This window comes from Rana temporaria, chromosome 8 (genome assembly GCF_905171775.1).
Source record: "Rana temporaria chromosome 8, aRanTem1.1, whole genome shotgun sequence".
Taxonomy (NCBI): domain Eukaryota; kingdom Metazoa; phylum Chordata; class Amphibia; order Anura; family Ranidae; genus Rana; species Rana temporaria.
Genome location: NC_053496.1, coordinates 120761555 through 120780988, shown reverse-complemented (window position 1 = coordinate 120780988; position 19434 = coordinate 120761555). Strand labels below are relative to the sequence as shown.

The following is a 19434-nucleotide window of genomic DNA, read 5'->3' as shown; positions in this document are numbered from 1 at the left end:
CTTCATGGCTCGGACAATTTTAACTCAGCCTAAAGAGTTTGATGGGCAGCACTGCCTGTCAAACTCACTCTATAAAATCAATGGGAGTGAGCCAAATGCTTGTCCTAGAGGTACAGTGTGATATTTTAATACAAAATGCCCCTTGGGTTTAGAAGAAGAAGAAAAAAAAAAAAAAAGAAGCAGAGCCAGGGCAAATGTGATGATGAAAAACATTCCTTTGGGGTGTATAATGCACAACTGTGATGCATTCAAGGACAGTGAACTTACTTTTTGTGATACAATGTTCTGCTGGTAGAAGTCTCTTCTTTAGCAGACCTTGCAGTACTGACCGTACTGAAGGCCGATGAACTAACTGCAACACGAACAAGTGCGACTGTGGAATGAAGAAGGAAGATCTATTATGGTCAGCATCAATAAAAATCTCAATGTTTTACTATATAATCTTATGGCATAACATCTGGAAAATCTAAAAGGGTAATATAATCCTAAACACGACCTAAGCCGAGAAAAAAAAAAAAAAAACATTTAGGGTACTATGGGTAAAAAAGGAAAAGCAGCTTTTTTTTTATTATATATATTAATACACAAAATACAAAAAGTTATAACACAAATCATTAAAAGCTGAACTCCAGCTTTTGGTATACTTTACATAGTTTGTTAGGGCCAGCTTGGCCCAAACAAACTATGTCCCTCTCCAACATGTGAGGCCGCTGGAGTCAGAGAGGTGGGCTGATGATGTCACAACCTGACTCTGCCAATCAGAGGAAGCTTTATATTCATTCATAGAATATATCAGATAGTTAGTACATTGGCTCCTCATGAGTTCTTCAGTTTTTTTGTTTGTGTTTTAGCTAATTTCAGAACCAAAAATAGATGAATTGTAACTTTGGTACCATTTGAATGTGCCATCTGGATGCTGGCATATTTTGGAGACATGGTCATTGATGTGCACTTCAGTTGCCCATACATGGATTGAAATTCAGCAGGGACTGGCCAAATTTTGATTCATGTGTGGACACTGGTTAAACAGAAGTCGATCTACTGATCAACTTCTGTTCACAACCATCCTGTGGGATTTTTGCTGATCGATCAGAACTGCAGGGTATAGACTTCAGCAGTGATCAGTGTATTCTGATGGTGGGAAGTCTCCCCGCTGTCAAAATACAAAGACACAGAGGGGAAGGAGAAAATCGGGTAAATTTTTTTTGTTCAACCTAGTGGTTCAACATAAAAAAACAAAACACAAACTCATCCATGAGATGCCCAAGTTAGTTATATATGTTGTATAATGCGGACAGAAGAATAATAATATTATAACTAGTTTTTAATCTTGCTTAATAGTTTAGTTTACATATAGGAAATCAGAGAAGATGATTCCAATGTCACTTTATATAGTCTAGTGTAAGACCCAGTTCACACTGGGGCGACACGACAGGCGGCTCAGCCGCCTGACGAGTCGCGTCCCATTGAATGCAATGGAACCGTTTTAATAGGAGCGACGCAAGTCGCTCCCACTTAGAAAAAGGTTCCTGTACGACTTCGGGGGCGACCTGCATTGACTTCTATACAGAAGTCGTTTTGCAAATCGCCTCTGAAGTTGTCCTCAGGACGACTTGCAGAGTCGCCCCCGAAGTCGTGCGGCTGCAGTGTGAACCGACTCTTAATTGCTTTAGAAGATGTCAATATCAATAACACATCACGTTCAAATATCCATAGTATATAGAACTTTTAGCTCATTTAATATTTGGCACACAAGAGATTTAGTAGAGTATGGAGAAGTCTCGACCAGACAGATAATACTTACACAGCAACAGGCAGTGACAGTAATCTGGATAGTGTTGCGGCCCGGTTGGCAGACATGTTTGAGGTGAAGAGGTTTGTGGGAAGTCTTGTTGTCACCCCTCTCAATGGTAAGAGGTGTGGCATTGACACTGACTTGAACAGATGCTGGCCAGTTGGTGTTCATCTGACGATCTTCATGGTGGTAGCATTTAAACTGCAGTTCCAGGTCAGACCTGTTTAGAATAGCAGAATATGTATGAAAAAAAATTGTATATAAACACATATTACGTATTTACATAGTTGGTAAGGTTGAAGAAACCGGTCCATCCAGTCCAACCTGGATGTGTGCGATTGTGAGTCACTACCAATCTCAATGTACATTGCATTCGATAAGAAACACATTGTTTTGAATTGCTTCTTGTCCAGCTTCATTGTGTGGCCACATGTCTTCTTAGAGACTTAAGATTAATTGGTTTTCCTCCAATGATATAGTAACCATTTAAAGATTTTTCTATTGTGATCATATACCCTCTTAGGTGTCTTTCCTCCAGGAAGAATTATTACCTTTGGTGCCCTTCTCTGGACCCCCTCGAGTTCAAGGACAATCCTAAATGGCATACTCAAGATGTGGCCAAACAAGAGTTTTGTAAAGTGGTAAATTACAGTTTTATTGAGTAAATAACATTGTAATGCATGCCAACAGCCTGCTGGCCTTGCTTGCATGGCACTGCATGCTATTGCAGAGTCCATCATCTACTAAGATTCCCAAATCCTTTTCCAGTCTCGATTCCCCCAAAGGTTATTCCCCAACAAGTAACTTGTATTTATATTTTTATTTTAGCCACTCTCTATTTTAAAATAAGAAAAAAAGAGGACCTCCCTATGTTGGGACTTTGTAGGCAACAACCACACAAATAGATTAGCAAATATATTTATTGTTTGTACATAAAATTATTCAATCATTCAAGCATAAAATGATCATTAAAAAGACATATCAAAAAACAACGAAGGGGGTCCTCTTTTTTCCTATACAATAGGGATGTGGCAGTGGTTAGACCTCTTTCACATTGAGGCGTGGAGCCGCGGTGACGGTATAGCCGCGCTATTTGTAGCGCCGCTATACCGTCGTATTTACTGCGATATTCGGGCGCTAGCGGTGAGGTTTTAACCCCCGCTAGCGGCCGAAAAAGGGTTAATACCGCCCGCGTTGCGGGCGGTATTACGCGGGTTCCCGTTGATTTCAATGGGAAGGCGCGGTATAGGAGCGGTAAACACACCGCTCCTATACCGCTAAAAAGATGCGGCTAGCAGGACTTTTGGAGCGTTCCTGCTACCGCACCGCTTCAGTGTGAAAGCCTTCGGGCTTTCACATTTAAGCCTGCAGGGCATGATTTTTCATGCGGTATAGCAGCGCTATTTTTAGCACTGTACCGCATGAAAAACGCCTCAATGTGAAAGGGGCCTTAAAATAGGTCTTCTTGTAAAGTTGCTATATCTTATTGTAAAGTTATTGACCTGTTTAGTTGTGTATCATCAGCAAACACTGAAATTATTTATTTCAACCTCTATATCATTTATGAACAACTTAATCAGAATTGCTCCCAGAACAGAGCATTGGGGCTTCCCGCTCACAACTCCAGACCAGTCTGCCATTAATCACCACCTTCTGGACACACTCCTGTAACCAGCTTTCTTTCCAAGTACATACCATCTCTTCAATACAAAAAGACCTTAATTTGTAAATTAAATGCTTATGGGGTACTGTATCAAATGCCTTAGTGAAATCTAGATACACTATGTCTGTAGGCCTTCCGCTATCCAAATTACAGCTTACCTCCTCAGAGAGTTTAAAGTTTTTCATAAATCCATGTTGGCTACTACTATTCTTATCAAATTATTGGATATAGTCCTTTATCATTCCTTTCAATAGTTTACATACTGTTAATGTTAGGCTGACTGATCTGTAATTCCCAGGTATATATCTTGGCCCTTTTTTGAATACTGGTACCATGTTTGCTTTTCTCCAATCAGCTAGTACAATTTCAGTTAGTAAGTGTCCTTAAAAATTAGGAATTGCTCCTTTTCTAGTGATTCAAAGAGCATGCATAGTGGTACGCCATATATTTTCTTAAATTAATTATTATGTTTAGGAAGGAGTAGACACTCTTTTAGGCAGATGAACATGGAATTATACAGATACATTTTTTTTACATTTGCCATTTTGCCAGTCTGGTATTCTAGTGTTTAAACTATAACAGAAGGCAAAACATTTTTTAGGTTTTGGACAGAGTGGAAATGCTTTTTATTACTGTTTGTGCCCCTTTTTATTTGTCTGGGAAGATTCACCCTTTCTTTTTGTCCTGTTTACAATAATTATTGAAGGTGAAAGTAAATGAAAATCCCAAATTTTGGGTTGTCCTCACAAATGTAATAGATGTGAAATCTTCCAATGGTGACATTGGTGTTGAAGCAAGGTATTCCCACTGAGTTCCAGTTTCCTCTAGAGAAGGCAAATCTTTCCAATGGGACACAGATGGCAAAAAACTGCCGGGTGTTATAAATCTCCATGACTATATCCGAAATTAAAAAAACAACACAAAAAGTGTTTCCTATAGTTCTACTTTAACATAGCTGATATACTGCAGTGTTGTAAATACAGACCTACATAGCAGGATCTCAGATTACAAAATTATGCAAATCTGGGGAGTTATGGGATACACATAGGTGGCTCCACATCCAGTTAGAACGCACACAAAAAAAACATTGTAGGACTTTTGAGGTGCCCCAAGAAAGTCACAAGATACAAAACAATGAAAATGCGGGAGAATACACACCCCCTCATACAATTTTATTTGTACAAAATTTTAAAAATATACACAGCAGTCACACAAAAAACTTACTGAGTACATTTATTGGCATAGGCTATACCTCCCTGGTAAAAAAAACGGTAACATAAAACTTGACCTAAGAGAGATGGGACAAACAGATTCTACTTAATACAGGTTATGTTACTTCATCAACCAATTCCTTAATGCATTTTGCAGGATCGAAACCTATTTCTTCAGGAGGACATATAAAGAGGTCAACACACACTTATTTATACAAGTGATCTGCATTTAAATGTGTGATATATGCATTGCATGATGTATTTGACAATTATAACAATATTGCTTGGGTTGGTGTTTTTCTTTTACATATATTAGGTAAAACTGCATAAATGTTGACCTCTTTGTATGTCCTCCTGAGGAAGCATGTGGTAGATCCTGTGAAACACATATTAAGGAATATGTTGATGGAGAAACAGAACATGTATTAAGTAGAATCTGTTTGTCCCATCTCTTTGGGGCAAGTTTTTTTTGTAATTACAAAACTATGTTGCCTTATTTAATAAGAGAGAGATATACCTTTTTGACAGACGCGATGCCTGTATGTGGGGTGGGTGGATTGCTGTTATGGACTGCCACTGGACTGAGGTTGACACTAAACCCCTGCTTGCTTTAGTGACAATGTCTGTACTATTCTGTACTGAGCTATGTACACATGTTATTTGTATTGTGATGTCTTCTCAATAAAGACCAACCTGTTTGTTAAAAAATAAGAGAGAGATATACCTATGAAGATAAAAATGTATTCAGGATGTTTTATATATTTTTTGATGACTGTATATACCGTATTTATCGGCGTATACCACACACTATTTTGCCCTGAAAATCAGGGCAAAATCGTGGGTGAGCGGTATACGCCGATACCCGCTTTCCTGCGCTGAATTTGAATACTGCGCCGGCATATACCGAGCGCAGTACACTCGTGTATCTTCGGGCAGTTCCGGCGCCTCTCGCGCTGACATCCTGGACGTACAGGACGTCACCACGAGAGTAGCCGAGCCTGCCCGACGATACACGAGTGTACTGCGCTCGGTATATGTCGGCACAGTATTCAAACTCGGTGCGGGAAACGAGCAGGGAGGACGCGAGGACGCCGCTGAAGGACGCCGGACCCGACGAAGAGGACACCCGAAGCCGCAGACGGACGCCGGACCCGACGAGGCTGCCGCGGAAGACACCAAAACTAAGTACAAAAAATCTTTTTTTCACAGGAATCCGGGTCAAGTTTAGGGGTGCGCGCTATACCCCGGTAAATACGGTAGGTTTTATAATTTTTTACAAATAAAATGTTATCTTGTGACTTTCTTGGGGCACCTCTAAAATCCATCTAGGGATTAAAATTTGGGGTTTTGAGAATCTCAGGTTATACAAACACACAGGTGAATGAGTCAGAGGAGGGAAACGCATTATTCCCCTCAGTTATGTAGCACAGTCAACAACTGCACAGCTAGTGATGGTCTTATCAGACAGCAGGCACTGTAGCATAGAAGCACCCTGCATTAAATGTTAATTTGTAAAATAAGGATTTTTTACAAGCAAAATTTCACTTTATAAACATTCAAAACAAATTTACCTGAAGTTAACCTAAAATAACTATAAGTTCTCTTTTAAAGAACATGAGTCCTGTCTAACAGTTCTCCAATGAGCACAGCACAGCTAGGTTAAGTTAAAACACACACACACACACTTACCTCCACATGAGGGTCTGATGGACGGTCGGTCGCAAGTGGAACACATGATTGCTGACGGCAAGGTTGTGTTCCAATCGGAAGGGCTCCAATACTACTCCATCTCGCACAGGAAACGTCAGACGAAGTTCATCTGTGTGGCTGGCTGAGATCGAAGAAGGAGAGAAAGTGTGAACTTTCCCTTTTGCATCTGCAGTGCGACAATGTAAAAAGGGGTAAGCAAAGCTCAGGGGACCAGAGACCCCCTAAAGGGTCACTGATGCAGCAACATTAGGAACCCAAGAACAACTTGCAAATATTACAATAACATTTTTATATGCGGCACCTGGAAAACTGATGAAACCTTTGGAAAACTGATATGTACAAAGAAGCACATGCTCACAAATAAATAAAAACAAAAAACTTGAAGATAGGTGTGTGTTCTACTGTTCACGGTCATACCCACTCAACATATATGTACAGAAGTCACATATTGGTGACTACAGTTTGGTATTTCACCTGCTACAGGTAACACTGTGGTTACAAGAGCTTTTTCAAAAATAGTTGCTAATGCTTCTGTCCTGCATCAGCTGTGCTGCAGCAGTGAAATCAGTAGGGAAATTGCCTTAAAGCAAAGCAGAGGGGAAGCCCAGAAATCTTCTTAGCTCTGGGGCCTATAATTACTTTCAGTGTCGCTAACTGGTGAGACAATCTACTTATAACAGCACTTGGGAGCTGAAGTTTGTCCTTACTAAAAGCATAAATATTTCTAAGGTAAATCAATTTGGAGTGCTGTGGGGCTTGCATTAAATCTGTCACACATTCACCATAAATTAGCACTATAGGAAATTAGGTTTACATCATTTGCTTAGATTTGGCTGCCAAGTTCATAAAACATAAAAATAGGAATTTTGTGCTCACTATAAAAACCTTTTCTTGGAGTCCATTGAGCGACACAGCTTGATGATAATTAAGCAACCTACTGTTATATTGCTGCCCATTAGGAGAAATGGACATTAGGAAAATAGAAAACTAGTCATCCTCCTTGAGGCTTTAACACCTCCAATATCACAGCCTGCTTAGTTGTGGCAAGAAGCCCAAGACAGAATAATAGTATACGAGGTGAGGAAGCTGTGTTCCTCAATGGACTCCAAGAAAATTATTATACAGTAAGTACAAAAATCTTACTCTCTCTCTTGTTCATTGAGGGTTACACTTTGATGTTAATTAGGCAACCTAGCAAAATCTCCTTATCAAGGTGAAATGTAGAAACCAACGGTAAAAAGGTTTTTGTTTCAAAACAACTTGTTAACACTGAAAACCTTTTGGTTCAAATGATGACCACAAGAAAGGCCACCTTACAGATAATAACGCCTAGGAGTTTAGGAGATATACCAGATAGGTTCAAAAGGAGGGCTGTGTGTCACCAACAATACTACGGTATATTTAAATCCAACAGTTGGAAAGGAGGCCTAACAGAGGCGTTGTAACCCCATAAAAGTATGAATCAGAAAAAAAATAGCAAGAGGGCATTGAAAATTAACAGACAACTGATCGTTAAGGATGCTAGGGACCAAATGTTGTTCTACACTCAACTGTAAAAACAAAAGAACCGATTTGTCTTATTTGGGGAGAATGTGCAGTTGCAAAATTCTTGAGTTGAACCAAGTAAATGCAACCACTTTGAATGTGGATGCCATAATTTCCTGCACTCGCTTTGCAGAGAAGACCAACAGCGGAATTAAAGTGATTGAACCTTACTGCAAAGTTGATCATTTCCTGAGGAGCAGAAAGTCTTTGGTCTGAGGGGTATCCAGGCATAGAACACCTCGGAAAGGAAAAAGACCAGAACTGGTGCGAGGACCTTTGTGAATACTTCTTAGGTTGAGGCAAGGCTGTAAGGAAGGGCCACAAACTGACAGTGGCTGTCACCAATAGCAAAGCAGAGAAATCACTGATGACCTGGAAGATATGAGTGTGTGTATATGCATCCTTTAAGTCGATGGATGTCAAGAAGTCTCTGAAATAGAGGAAAGTAATAGCTGATCGACTCCATCCATAATTTTTGAAGACATACAAAGGCATTGGGAGCCTTTAAAGGGTTAGTTTACGTGCTGTGCTCAATTTTGTAAAAGAACGCTTAATTTTTCAGGTGCACCTTCGGAATTAATAAGCACTAGGCTTTTTTCCCCCCTCTCATGCATGCATAGTCTGCTCACTTTTGTCCCAAAGAATGCGGAGCAGGGAGAGAGAGTGCAATCTAAGCTGCGGGTGTAGGAATTGCAGCAATTTCAACACCCAAAGCCACTCGCAGTGAAAACACACCGCTGTGAGTAAATGGACAGGGCTACCATTCATTCTGAATGGCACCCCACCCATGTACAAATGTGGATGCAGAAACTGGAGGAAAATTGCATGGTCATTTTGTAGGCCATGTTTTCAAAAAGATGTACCTTTTTCTGCAGGAAACAGGCACAGCAACCCACTGGTGGTCACCAGGACAGAAAGTGAGAGGAAATCTCCCCAGCAGCCACACAGACCGCAATAATAATCTGAAGGAGGTTCTAATCTTTCCATATGCTAAAACATAAAAGAATAAAAAACCTACCCAAGCAAATGCAGTTTAACCTTTCAATGCTGTTAGCCTCTGTTATCTCACCACTAATTCTCTAAAATTTCCAGTTTTTATGGACAGTGGACAGTGCAGTCTAGAGCCAGTCTATTAGCTTGGAGAAGGGAAGAAGAGGGCGATGCAAGGAGTGCTTTGCCTTCCTAGGGTATGGTGCAGTGACGCTTACAGTGTAGGGTAACAAAACTGCGTTCTCTACATAAAAGGGTGACACCATAGGATGCAGCAAGAGAAAGAAACCTCCCTGAAACAGGAAACCTGGGGCAGTGGCCATGGCAATAGCTTAAACAGGAACATTGACAAGGATAGAAGATGAAGAAGCTGCATACTCTGTAAGTGATTAAATATGCTGCTGAAAGAGGAATGAGGATTTAATTTCACTTTAACAGAAGGGTGGACGCCCTACAGCTACAGACATGCACCTTAAATATATAGAACTACCACTACTAGAGTACTACCACAAAGTAATCCTCATTGACCAGCTGAGGAGGCATAGCCATTGTCACTGTAGGTGAAGCAAAATAACCACCTACAGTGTTGTCTACACCCACTTTGTCCCTTAGAGCAGAGGAAGAAAAGGCTTGTTGCAGTAGTTCACACAAAATTGTGGTACAATGCTCCACCACTGAATATGCAGATTTGTGACCCATCAAAGCCTGATGTGCAGCATTAAACAGCATACCACTCTGGGACTGCTGTGTCGCAAATAACACTGCAGAGAGAACTTTCTGAGGCTGCTGTGTCTTCTATTGCTGACATGTTGAAAAATAACACAGCAGAAAGCAATCTTTTAACACAACATACCCCACTACAGCTGTTGTTGTGGGAATAACACAGTGGAGAGCACCCCCTGATGGCTGGAGTGTGCAATTACAGGGAAGTGTTCGATACCAGTTGGTCTGAGACAAAGCTACTCAGAAAGAAGGAAAGAAGAGAGGCTGGTAGGCACATGATATTGTGCTGCCTGTCATCAAGTCCTGCCCTCAGAGGAGTGGCAGGAATTTCAAATAAAGTTTGGCAGAAGACTGACTGGTTGCCAGAGCACAGCATACAAGGTCAAACGGTGGTTTGAGTATAGTATAACAATGAACTGGGAAAGCCTGTGTTCATTGGCTAACTGAAGGGACTTCTAGGATCTCCAACATAGAGAAAATCTTCAAATTCAGTTAAAAAATAGGGATAAGAAGGAGACATTCTTTCTCCTGTAACTGGGCTGGTGTGATGCGAGATAGGTTATTGTTTCAAGGGAGCTGTGCTTTAGTTCTCTATGTACCATTTCATCTATAGGTGGCAGTATAACTCTAGGTTGTTTAATTACCCTCAAGCTGTGTCCCTCAGTGGACGACAGAGAAAAAAAAGATGTTTAACCATTATCTTTAAAGCATGGCATGTATCAGCAAAACACTCACTTGGTGGTGGAGGTAAAGAACTCATGTTGGGTTTGATGTCTGGAGGAAATGGAGGCTTGACATCTTGACCGGGTGACAGGTATGGAGGGATACTGCTGCCAGGTGTCATAGGTGGTGTGGGGTTTCCCGGAACAGGCGAGTGGGGGTAATTTCCAACAGGACCCGGTCTGGAGGGCTGCAGAAGACATGAAATTAATGAAAATGAATTTTAATGATGCCATTCTTGGCCTAGACACCCTCATAATTTTCCCACATTCACTGGGCTAAAGTCCACGATAAAGGTCAGCTTAAGTAAACATAAAATGTATTGCAATCTATTTTCCAGTTACGATGTATAAGAAAAAGAAGCTACAATCTGATATTATATTCCATGTATACGTTTTTTTTTTTTTGGGGGGGGTTCATATATATTGCTATGTTGTCAATTAAAGTATCTATTTTTACATTAAACAAAGTAACAGACTGCTTCAGATGGTCCTGCTGGCCAGGACCTACAATAACACAAATTCTCTGAAACAACCGACTACTGTGTCTTGTTCATTATGGCACTAATACAATAAACAATGAGTAAAAGATACCTGTATGCCTAGTTTTGTTGTAAAGTGCTGCTTAAGTATAGAAACAGATGGCATTGCACATGGATATATATCCACAGGGGCACTGCTAAACTCCTCTGTGTTCTGATCCAAATAAAATATAGACATCACCACAACATCCCTTCTTTAATAATATACACTATAGCAGGCATCACTAAATGGTGGACCACGGTCTGGATCCGTACCAAGTGACAGTCCCATCTGGACCACCACAATCGCAGCATTTAGGAGCCTGGTCCCTAACTTTCCTTTGCCTGGTTGCCCTGTAGATCACGTTGCTTCCCCCCCTCCCCCAGCCACTGCACTATCATCTTTACAGCAGGAAAGAGGATGGGCGAGGCGGTAAGTCTGGATGGAGATGCAAACGGGTGATCGGTTGCAAGGATGCTCTCTCCAGTGGAGGGAGAGGGAAGTTGCCAATAGGAAAGAATAATCACTCTTAGACTCTTCTAAAACCTGTCCTCAAGTCCCACCAACGTTTGTTTTACAGGAAACCCCGCAAATGCTCAGATTGGGGTAAACTGTGTCTGGGAATGTAATTAAACTACCTGTGAGGATATTCTCAAAAAACATATAAAAAGTGACACCTTTTTAAGCCCAACCAAAACATTTTTTTTGTTTTCTAGTTTTAAATGTAGTTGGGTAGAGTTAGAAACGCTGTCAGGTTTTTACCTGCCTGTGTCACTACTGAGGATCTGAGGGGAAGTCCCATAAGGTGTCACTAAACAGGTATCACTATTGGACGAAGACCCTTCCCTCACCCACTATGGTGGCATTCTTAAGATTTTGGATCTCCCTTGTACTGTTGGTCACCAGGACAGAAAGTGAGAGGGAATCTCCCCAGCAGCCACACAGACCGAAATAACCTGGAGGTGGTTCTAATCTTTCCACATGCTGAAATTAAATGTAAAAAACGACAAAATTCTATTTAGCTGGAGCTCCACTTTAATGTGGTTGTAAACCCTTCTTCTCTCTTCTCTCTCCACTACATCTGTTTAAATCCAGAATTTATACAGCTTGTCTGAGATTTCAGAAAAAAGGGACAGAGAGCTGAGGTTGCACTCTGCAAAGCTCAGAGATGAGAGCTCTGAGAGCTGATTGGAGGAAAGGGACGCACCTCCCCTTCACACAGGAACAGAGCTGAGGCTGTCAATCAGCTGAAGATCCCTCCCCTGTCACAATTTTTCTCTTGTGTCAGGAAAACTTGTCAGAAGTGGTTCATGCAGCAGACAGAAATTACACCTTCGTATTTGATACAAATACACACTATAGAGGAATATGCTTTGTTCATATTTCATGTCTGAAGTTTACAACCACTTTAAGGATAACAGAAGTATGAAAGTAAACATACATGCAAATACTAATGCAGAAACCAAGTCTACAGAAAACCTCAATGAGCTACATACTGTAATCCACAATGAAAACAAATTAAGATAGCTTTTTATTATTTTCAAGTGAGAAAAATCACTTACAGTAAGCTTCCCAGCCATAGCGGATTTGTGCCAAAAAACACTCCAGCAGCAATAAGTTTTATTTTACACTCTGCAGTCAGTACACATTGCCTGGCTTCAGAGAGGTGGGACCCCACCAGTCCACACTGCAGTCAAGTGATTGGGACTCTGATACTCTGATAAAGTGATACTTACAGTAAGAACAATACTACTGCAGTGTCAGCTGAGGCCCTATTGTTGTTTATACATAAGATCATACCAAGTATTCTATTATAAGGCTTCATTTCCACTGGCGTTTTTACAGCCACTTGCGTTAGCCTTTTTTACAGCTTAAAAACGCCTGTCCATGTTTATTTTGTAAAAAAAAACGCAGCGGTAGCGTTTTTTAACATTTTTTTTTTATGTCTGGCGTTTTTACAGCTCTATTGCTGGAGCCACAGAACGCCCTGGTCCCGCGTTTTTTTTACAGCTCAAAAACGCCCATGCCATTTGCAGCTCAAAAACGCCTATGTGGGCATGATGCCATAGAACAGGGATATGCAATTAGCGGACCTCCAGCTGTTGCCAAACTACAAGTCCCATGAGGCATAGCCAGACTCTGACAGCATCAAGCATGACACCCAGAGGCAGAGGCATGATGGGACTTGTAGTTTGGCAACAGCTGGAGGTCCGCTAATTGCTTATCCCTGCCATAGAATAACATGGACAGGCGTTTTTAAGCTGTAAAAAACGCTCAGAAAAGTGGCTGTAAAAACGCCTGTGGAAATGAATGAAGCCTAATACATGTCAAAAGTATAATGTGAACCCACAAATGGCCTGTGAGCAGGAAGCAGAAGCAAGCATTAACACAGAGATTTAACAGAATAAAAATAGAAAAGTCAAACATAAAACAAAGCAGAACATTTGGTTTGGCTGGAATATGGTATAAGAAAAGTCTAGGCTCTGGTGCTTCCTTCATACACTCGCTCCATATAAAATAGGTTTGTTTATTTATACATATATAACCTGTTCTTTGCCCATGCAATGCCACAGAACAGGTTGTCCCATAGTGTCCCTCTCCTTAGGATATTTTCACTTTTAGTTCACCTAGAAGAAAATATCCAATAGTTTGGGGGTATGGAGGAGCATTTGACATTGCTGCTTGCCGATTAGCCCAGCGATTTAGGCCCCTGTGTGGGCTCTATTGGAGCTTACACAGTCTTTGCCCAGATGGCTGAGAGCAAAGCACGGGTTCACTTAAAAATCCACCGCTATAAAAAATCTAGTGGGCAATATAAAAAGAGCATCAGCAGAGTGTTACAGGATCAGCCAGCCCCTAGATTAGGATTATTAAAAACAACCAATCTGAATTTTCCATGGAAGAGAGAAACCACTAATACAGCCGACTCTTGAGCAGACTTTCAGCTAACAGAATAGAAATGTATTGCAATTATCAGGTTAACAATATAGAGAAATGTCCAGTTATATGTAATGCTAACAATATTCTAAAAATGATTATTCTTCTTCAGAAGATTGAAAAACAGAAATCACGCTCTTAGCCACCCAAACTGGTAAAATAGTGGATGATTGATTTGGTATGAAGACACACTCACCCCGTTCATACTGCTTTGGCTATAGCTATTGTAGCCGCTCCCAGAAAAGTTGTTATTTTGTCCATTAAACTGCTCTTGCTATTAGAAAAATGATAATAATAATGAATTAAAAAAATGTACAAAAATAATGAGGAAAAAATACCAGAATGAAAAGCAGCTTAGAAAAGTGAGATATGAGACGAACTATTAAGAAGGGACCTGTCCAATACTAGATATAAAGATTCACTAATTTACATGTCTACAGCTATTCATCTAGATGCACACGTGGGATTACTTGATGATCACAAGACAACAGCTGTCAACTTGCTAAATTATTTGTAACTCATTAGAATAGGTCTTCATTCACATTCAGGTATGTGTATATTATTTGGGAGTGGGAATAAATATACACCATTGCATGGCAGAATATAACCCTCATATCCTAGATCTCCCAAAACAGATTTATTTCGGTGGTTAAGGTTATATTACAGCAAAGCTGTGGCTTTCCTTATGCAAGGCAGACTGTCAAGGTTTTTGCAGTGGATAAAAAAAACATATAACCTAAGTATCTCTGTCTGTCTTGTATCCCAAAGCATCATTAAAAGTTATATTAGTCAAAAGGCTAATGCATTTATAAAAAGTTACACAAAAGGTAAGCAGAAGCCCATAAACTCTTCTGAATGTGAACATCTCCCAATTAAAATTTCCAGAACTAAGTGATCTTGGGCAGACCGAAGAGAAAGAGTGATCCCTATTAATCAGAGTACAGACATTGACCACACTAATCCTCAATTAATACAAGCAAAACCCTCTCACGCTGTAAAGATTAGTGTACACAGGCACTCTAAGTGTGTGGATTCCATTGAGTAGTATGCACTGCACCCCAAGAGTGCTTAGAGGTGTGCAGGGGCAACTATATACAGAGGAAGCCCTGTGTACACTAACCCTGAATCATTCTCACATAAATGGTCAAAGGTATGTACCATCAAGTGGAACATGAAAAGACTGGATGGTTGTGGAAAACAATGTCTGAGAGAGACCCTGTAAATACAGAGTGAATTTTAGTATGCGTTTGCCATTTTACTGTTGGGAGTTTAAACTGCCCTAATTCTTTGAGGTTTGTAAGCAAGACATAAGGAAAGAATAAAACATAAATTCATCACAAATCTAAAATCGAGGAAAGGTGCCAGGTTGCCATCAAAACAATCTGTCAGTCTTTCCCTATATTCTCCACAGTGACAAGAAAAAGCCTTCTCCCAAAAGCTTGTCACTGCATGCAACTTAGAAGCCTGTGCCCCCAGCCCAGCGTACTTGTCAGGCAGTGACAGGTCTGCCAGGGCTTAGCAGATGGGGATGTGTCAGTTCAGAGTCTGCTTTATCGCAGATGTATTAGCAGCACTACAGGCCTGGACTGACTGCATGCATTTAAAAAAGAAAAAAAAAAAAGAACAAAATGTCAACTAATGTGTTGTTGGATAAAGATAACGAAAGAGGGTTGCATGTAAAAAAATAGGTATGAAAAACAAATCAGATCTAGCACTTTCATAGCCTTCCTTACAAACAGTCATGCGAGATTTCATCAGGAGCCATTCCATAAACCATCAATTACCTTGTAATACTGCCCCATGCTAACACTGGGGGGTGGGTACTGCCCTGTGCTCTGCTGTGTTGTAATCCTCTGGCCTGGGTAGTTTGGAGATGTCATGGGTCTAGAAGGATTTGGGCTTGGGTACTGGCCAGGCTGACTGGGGAATTGACTGCTTGGTCCATATTGCTGGCTACCATAATTTGGCTGAAAATTAGAAATACAACTCAATTATAAACACATTTCACAAAACGTATGTCTTGCTCAATAACAAAACATATTTTAAAACTTTCAGAATGTAAGAAATAAATGAAAAAATAAATAAAAATACAAATAAATGTAAAACTTCATAAGAAGCATGGTCTAATTGTATATATTCACAAACCCACATCCAATTCGCATTAGTGTGAACCCAGCCTTCAAAAAAAAAAAAAAAAAAAAGGGAAACTCATATTTTATATAGATGCGCAACACCCACAGTGATATATTTCAATCATTTATTTATTTTACTTTTTTGACGATTATGGCTTACAGCTAGTGAAAACCCCAAATTCAGTATCTGATATGTAAATATTACATAAGACCATACAGCCAAGAAATGGCTCTTACATCTTAATCTATGTGTACTTTAAAGAGGTACACATTTAAAAACCCAATCCACTCAAAACTGATGAGTCAGTGCTCTGGAGAAGAGTGTTGTCAAGTTAAATCAAATATTCAAGGAGACTGACTGAGTTCTTGGCACATGAATTTCCATGTCTGGTTACCTGGCACAACCTTCACAAAAAAGTCACACCCTCACTGGCAGATTCTTACTGTATTTTATATTATGGAGAGTGCAAAAAAAGAGAGTGCAACACCCAAAATAAGTAGAAACTCATAAAACCCAATAGATTGCAGGATCAGAGCTGGCAGCCATGACAGAGGAGATCACATGGTTGCAGTCAACACCGATATAAGAAGTTAAAGCGGACATCCAGGTTTGATTTAGCTTCAAGTAGTTTGTTTGGACAAACCTGGTGCAAACAATCTCCACCACGGATAGATGCTCTTGCTGCAAGCTCTGTATAAACTACGTAGCATCAGCTACATACAGTATACATCACTGTATTTCGGCCGTAAGACAGAGAATTCCCGTCTCACGCCTGGAACAAAATGGAGTCAGGCTGATCACTGCTCAGCCATTCACAGGAGGCCTTGTACATTTATCAATGATTAAAAGGCTTCCTTTGATTGGTTAAGGTGGAAAGGCAGGCACTCATGTTCTCCACCTCAGCCAATCAGAGGAAGCTTTGTATTCATTCATAAAATTTCAAAGCTTCCTCTGGGTACCTGAGCAGTGCTCAGCCTGACTCAATAGTGTTGCAAGAAAGGGAAGGGAAGTCTCCATCCTGTGACCAGATGCAGCACTGTACACTGTATGTGGCAGATGCTACATAAAGTTTATACAGCACATCTGTTGGTGAAGCAAATAATTTGTTAAGGCGAGCTTGGTCCAAACAAACCATTTCAAGGTAAATCAAACCTATAGCTAGGCTTTAACAAGTGACTATTACATAAATAATTTTCAGTCAACAGACCTTTGGAAAAAGATATGGTCAGTGAGCTTTTACAACCTTTATAAACCCAATACACCAGTGTAATGAAAGAAAATCTGCAGCTCAGACATTTTTTTGGGATAATCTTCACTGCTCACCTCTCCTGGGTATGGCCTTTTAATGCCCTGCATGGGCAACGACTGAGGTCTGGGGCCAGGGTAGCTTTGCTGAGGCATCCTTTGACCATGTGCGCTGAAAGGGTTCATGCCAGGCCGAGGCTGATTCATTCCCATCGGTGGGCCACTCATATTGGAAGGTGCCATGTTGGGACCCATCCCAGCTGGGTTCATACTGCCTGACATAGCAGAGGGCACTCGTTGGCCTTGCTGGTTCATGAACTGACTGTTGTAGGCCTGGGCAGGACCCATCTGGAAAGAGGAACACACCTTCAACAAAAGAAAGAGAAAAGAGTAAAATGCGAGGTAAGCAGCAAGGGAGGAAAGGTATTGAGGTATGAAAGGGGAGGAGTACAAGGAGATGTCGCATTTTTAAACAGCAAACAACATTTGCAGATGTCAATTAATACTGGCAGTCCCCTAAGTGTGGGACACATCTGCAATGAACTACAGCAAACATCATGAACTATACATTCATAAATTACTTTGGGTTTGACTTGAATAGTCTCTACTAGAAGAGGAATTGATTAGGTGGTTCAGCTCAAACTTAATTTTTTTTTAAGTTTTTTTTCCAATGTAAGTTACTCATAAATTTAAATATACATATACACAAGTTTTCATAGTTAACATACAGAAGGAAAAAAATGTATAAAACAAAAACAGCAAAAAAAAAACTCACTGGGCCGTACTGGTTCATGTCCTTATTCTGAGTTTCCTGCATCGCTGCCACTGTGGCAGTTGCTGTAGCGGTAGCAGTAGCAGCTGCAGCAGCAACAGCAGCTGCAGCAGCCGCCGCCGCTGGCTGGGTGAAATCTGAGGGTGGTCGCGAATGAGGTGGGATGCCCATTCCAGAAGGATTATTGGGTCCACCAGGATAGCTGGGAAGAGAGAGTTTTTTTAGGAAAACAAGACACAAAAACAAGAAATGTTCCATAATCCAACATTAAATGGCTGAACATATTTCACATACAAGGCAACACAGTCTATAAAAATACTAGAAATGCTGGAAGGAAAAGATCTCATGCATACAAGAAATCTGCATCATACTAGTGTGTTCTCTAATGACAGTAGAGCAACAGACACAGATCAGAAAGTTATGCTATAGTGCATTATTTCAGCAGTACAATCAAAGTTCTTACCTGCCCGCATATCCTCCTCCCCCTGGATAATTTGGACGTCCATACATGCTTTGCTGCATATACTGCTGGTTGGATGCGCCCTTTGAGGAAAACTGCTGTTGTTGCCCAGCAAACTGAGGAGAATTCATGCCAGCACTGTTGTTGTTCATGCCAGATGCCATGGGGTTGCCAGAAGGATTCATAGGATTGTTTGCATTAACCATTGGGTTTCCCAGAACCTGGAAAAAAGAAAAAAGAATGAACATACATTGTCGATACCTGAAGTGAAATACAAATGCATAAAAGACCAAACCACATACTTGCCTACGAAGTCATGAAAACAACATTTTCAATATAACATCCTTTGCATTTCGGAATATAGGAACAGAGATAACAGGTGTGACTGGGTCGCTGTTGTAGGAATGCTCCAGATGCCTCTTGGCACCTATTAGCTGCTAGCAGTCCTCTGTTACATGACCCACTCCTTTATTACTATTTATGAGAAGGCCATCACCCACAAAGGCCACTGTAGTGCCTTTTTCCTACCTACTTAACCCTTTGGTCACTAAAACTTCAATACAATTCAACACCCAGAACAATTTTTATTGCAAAGTATACTTTTTACATTTTAATACACAAAATAAAGCAGAAACATAACGCTTTAAAATAATCCTTTTCATGTATAGGCATACCTTCAGTCCTAAGAGAAATCCTAACCCTAGCCCTAGATTCTCATTCAAGCCACAAGAATCAGGTGATTGGCAGCCTGATCAGTTTACTGCTGTCACAAAACCAGATTCCGACACAGGTTGCTGCATGTTTCTCTCTGCCTTACAAAGCAAGCCTGTATGTAGTGTAACTAGTTTATTTTTCCCTTTTTGGGAGTAGTTCACAAATGTAGACCAAACATGCTAGTTTACAAAAACATTAAATGGTAAGTTTAGGGCTTTTTTTCTCAGAAAATAGGTGCTGGAACTTTCCCTTCAGGGCCAATGTCCCGCCCCAACCATGCCCACAAACCTGCCCC

The 19434-nt window shown here is 40.6% G+C and overlaps 1 protein-coding gene across 12 annotated transcripts in view; it reads right to left on the bottom strand.

The window, feature by feature from the left end:
- ZMIZ1 (zinc finger MIZ-type containing 1) overlaps window positions 1-19434 on the bottom strand; it is a 423333-nt gene that overhangs the window by 19803 nt on the left and 384096 nt on the right. For 7 of the 12 annotated variants that reach the window (XM_040320609.1, XM_040320608.1, XM_040320607.1 and 4 more), the window contains 9 exons: window positions 18429-18646; window positions 17969-18167; window positions 17272-17559; window positions 15600-15782; window positions 14012-14089; window positions 10373-10547; window positions 6359-6545; window positions 1805-2015; window positions 268-373 (listed from right to left, as the gene is read on the bottom strand). In XM_040320609.1, coding sequence (XP_040176543.1) covers window positions 268-373; window positions 1805-2015; window positions 6359-6545; window positions 10373-10547; window positions 14012-14089; window positions 15600-15782; window positions 17272-17559; window positions 17969-18167; window positions 18429-18646 — 1645 coding nt within the window. The remainder of the gene's footprint in view (window positions 1-267; window positions 374-1804; window positions 2016-6358; window positions 6546-10372; window positions 10548-14011; window positions 14090-15599; window positions 15783-17271; window positions 17560-17968; window positions 18168-18428; window positions 18647-19434) is intronic. The other 5 variants (XM_040320612.1, XM_040320613.1, XM_040320616.1 and 2 more) reach the window with 3 other exon arrangements.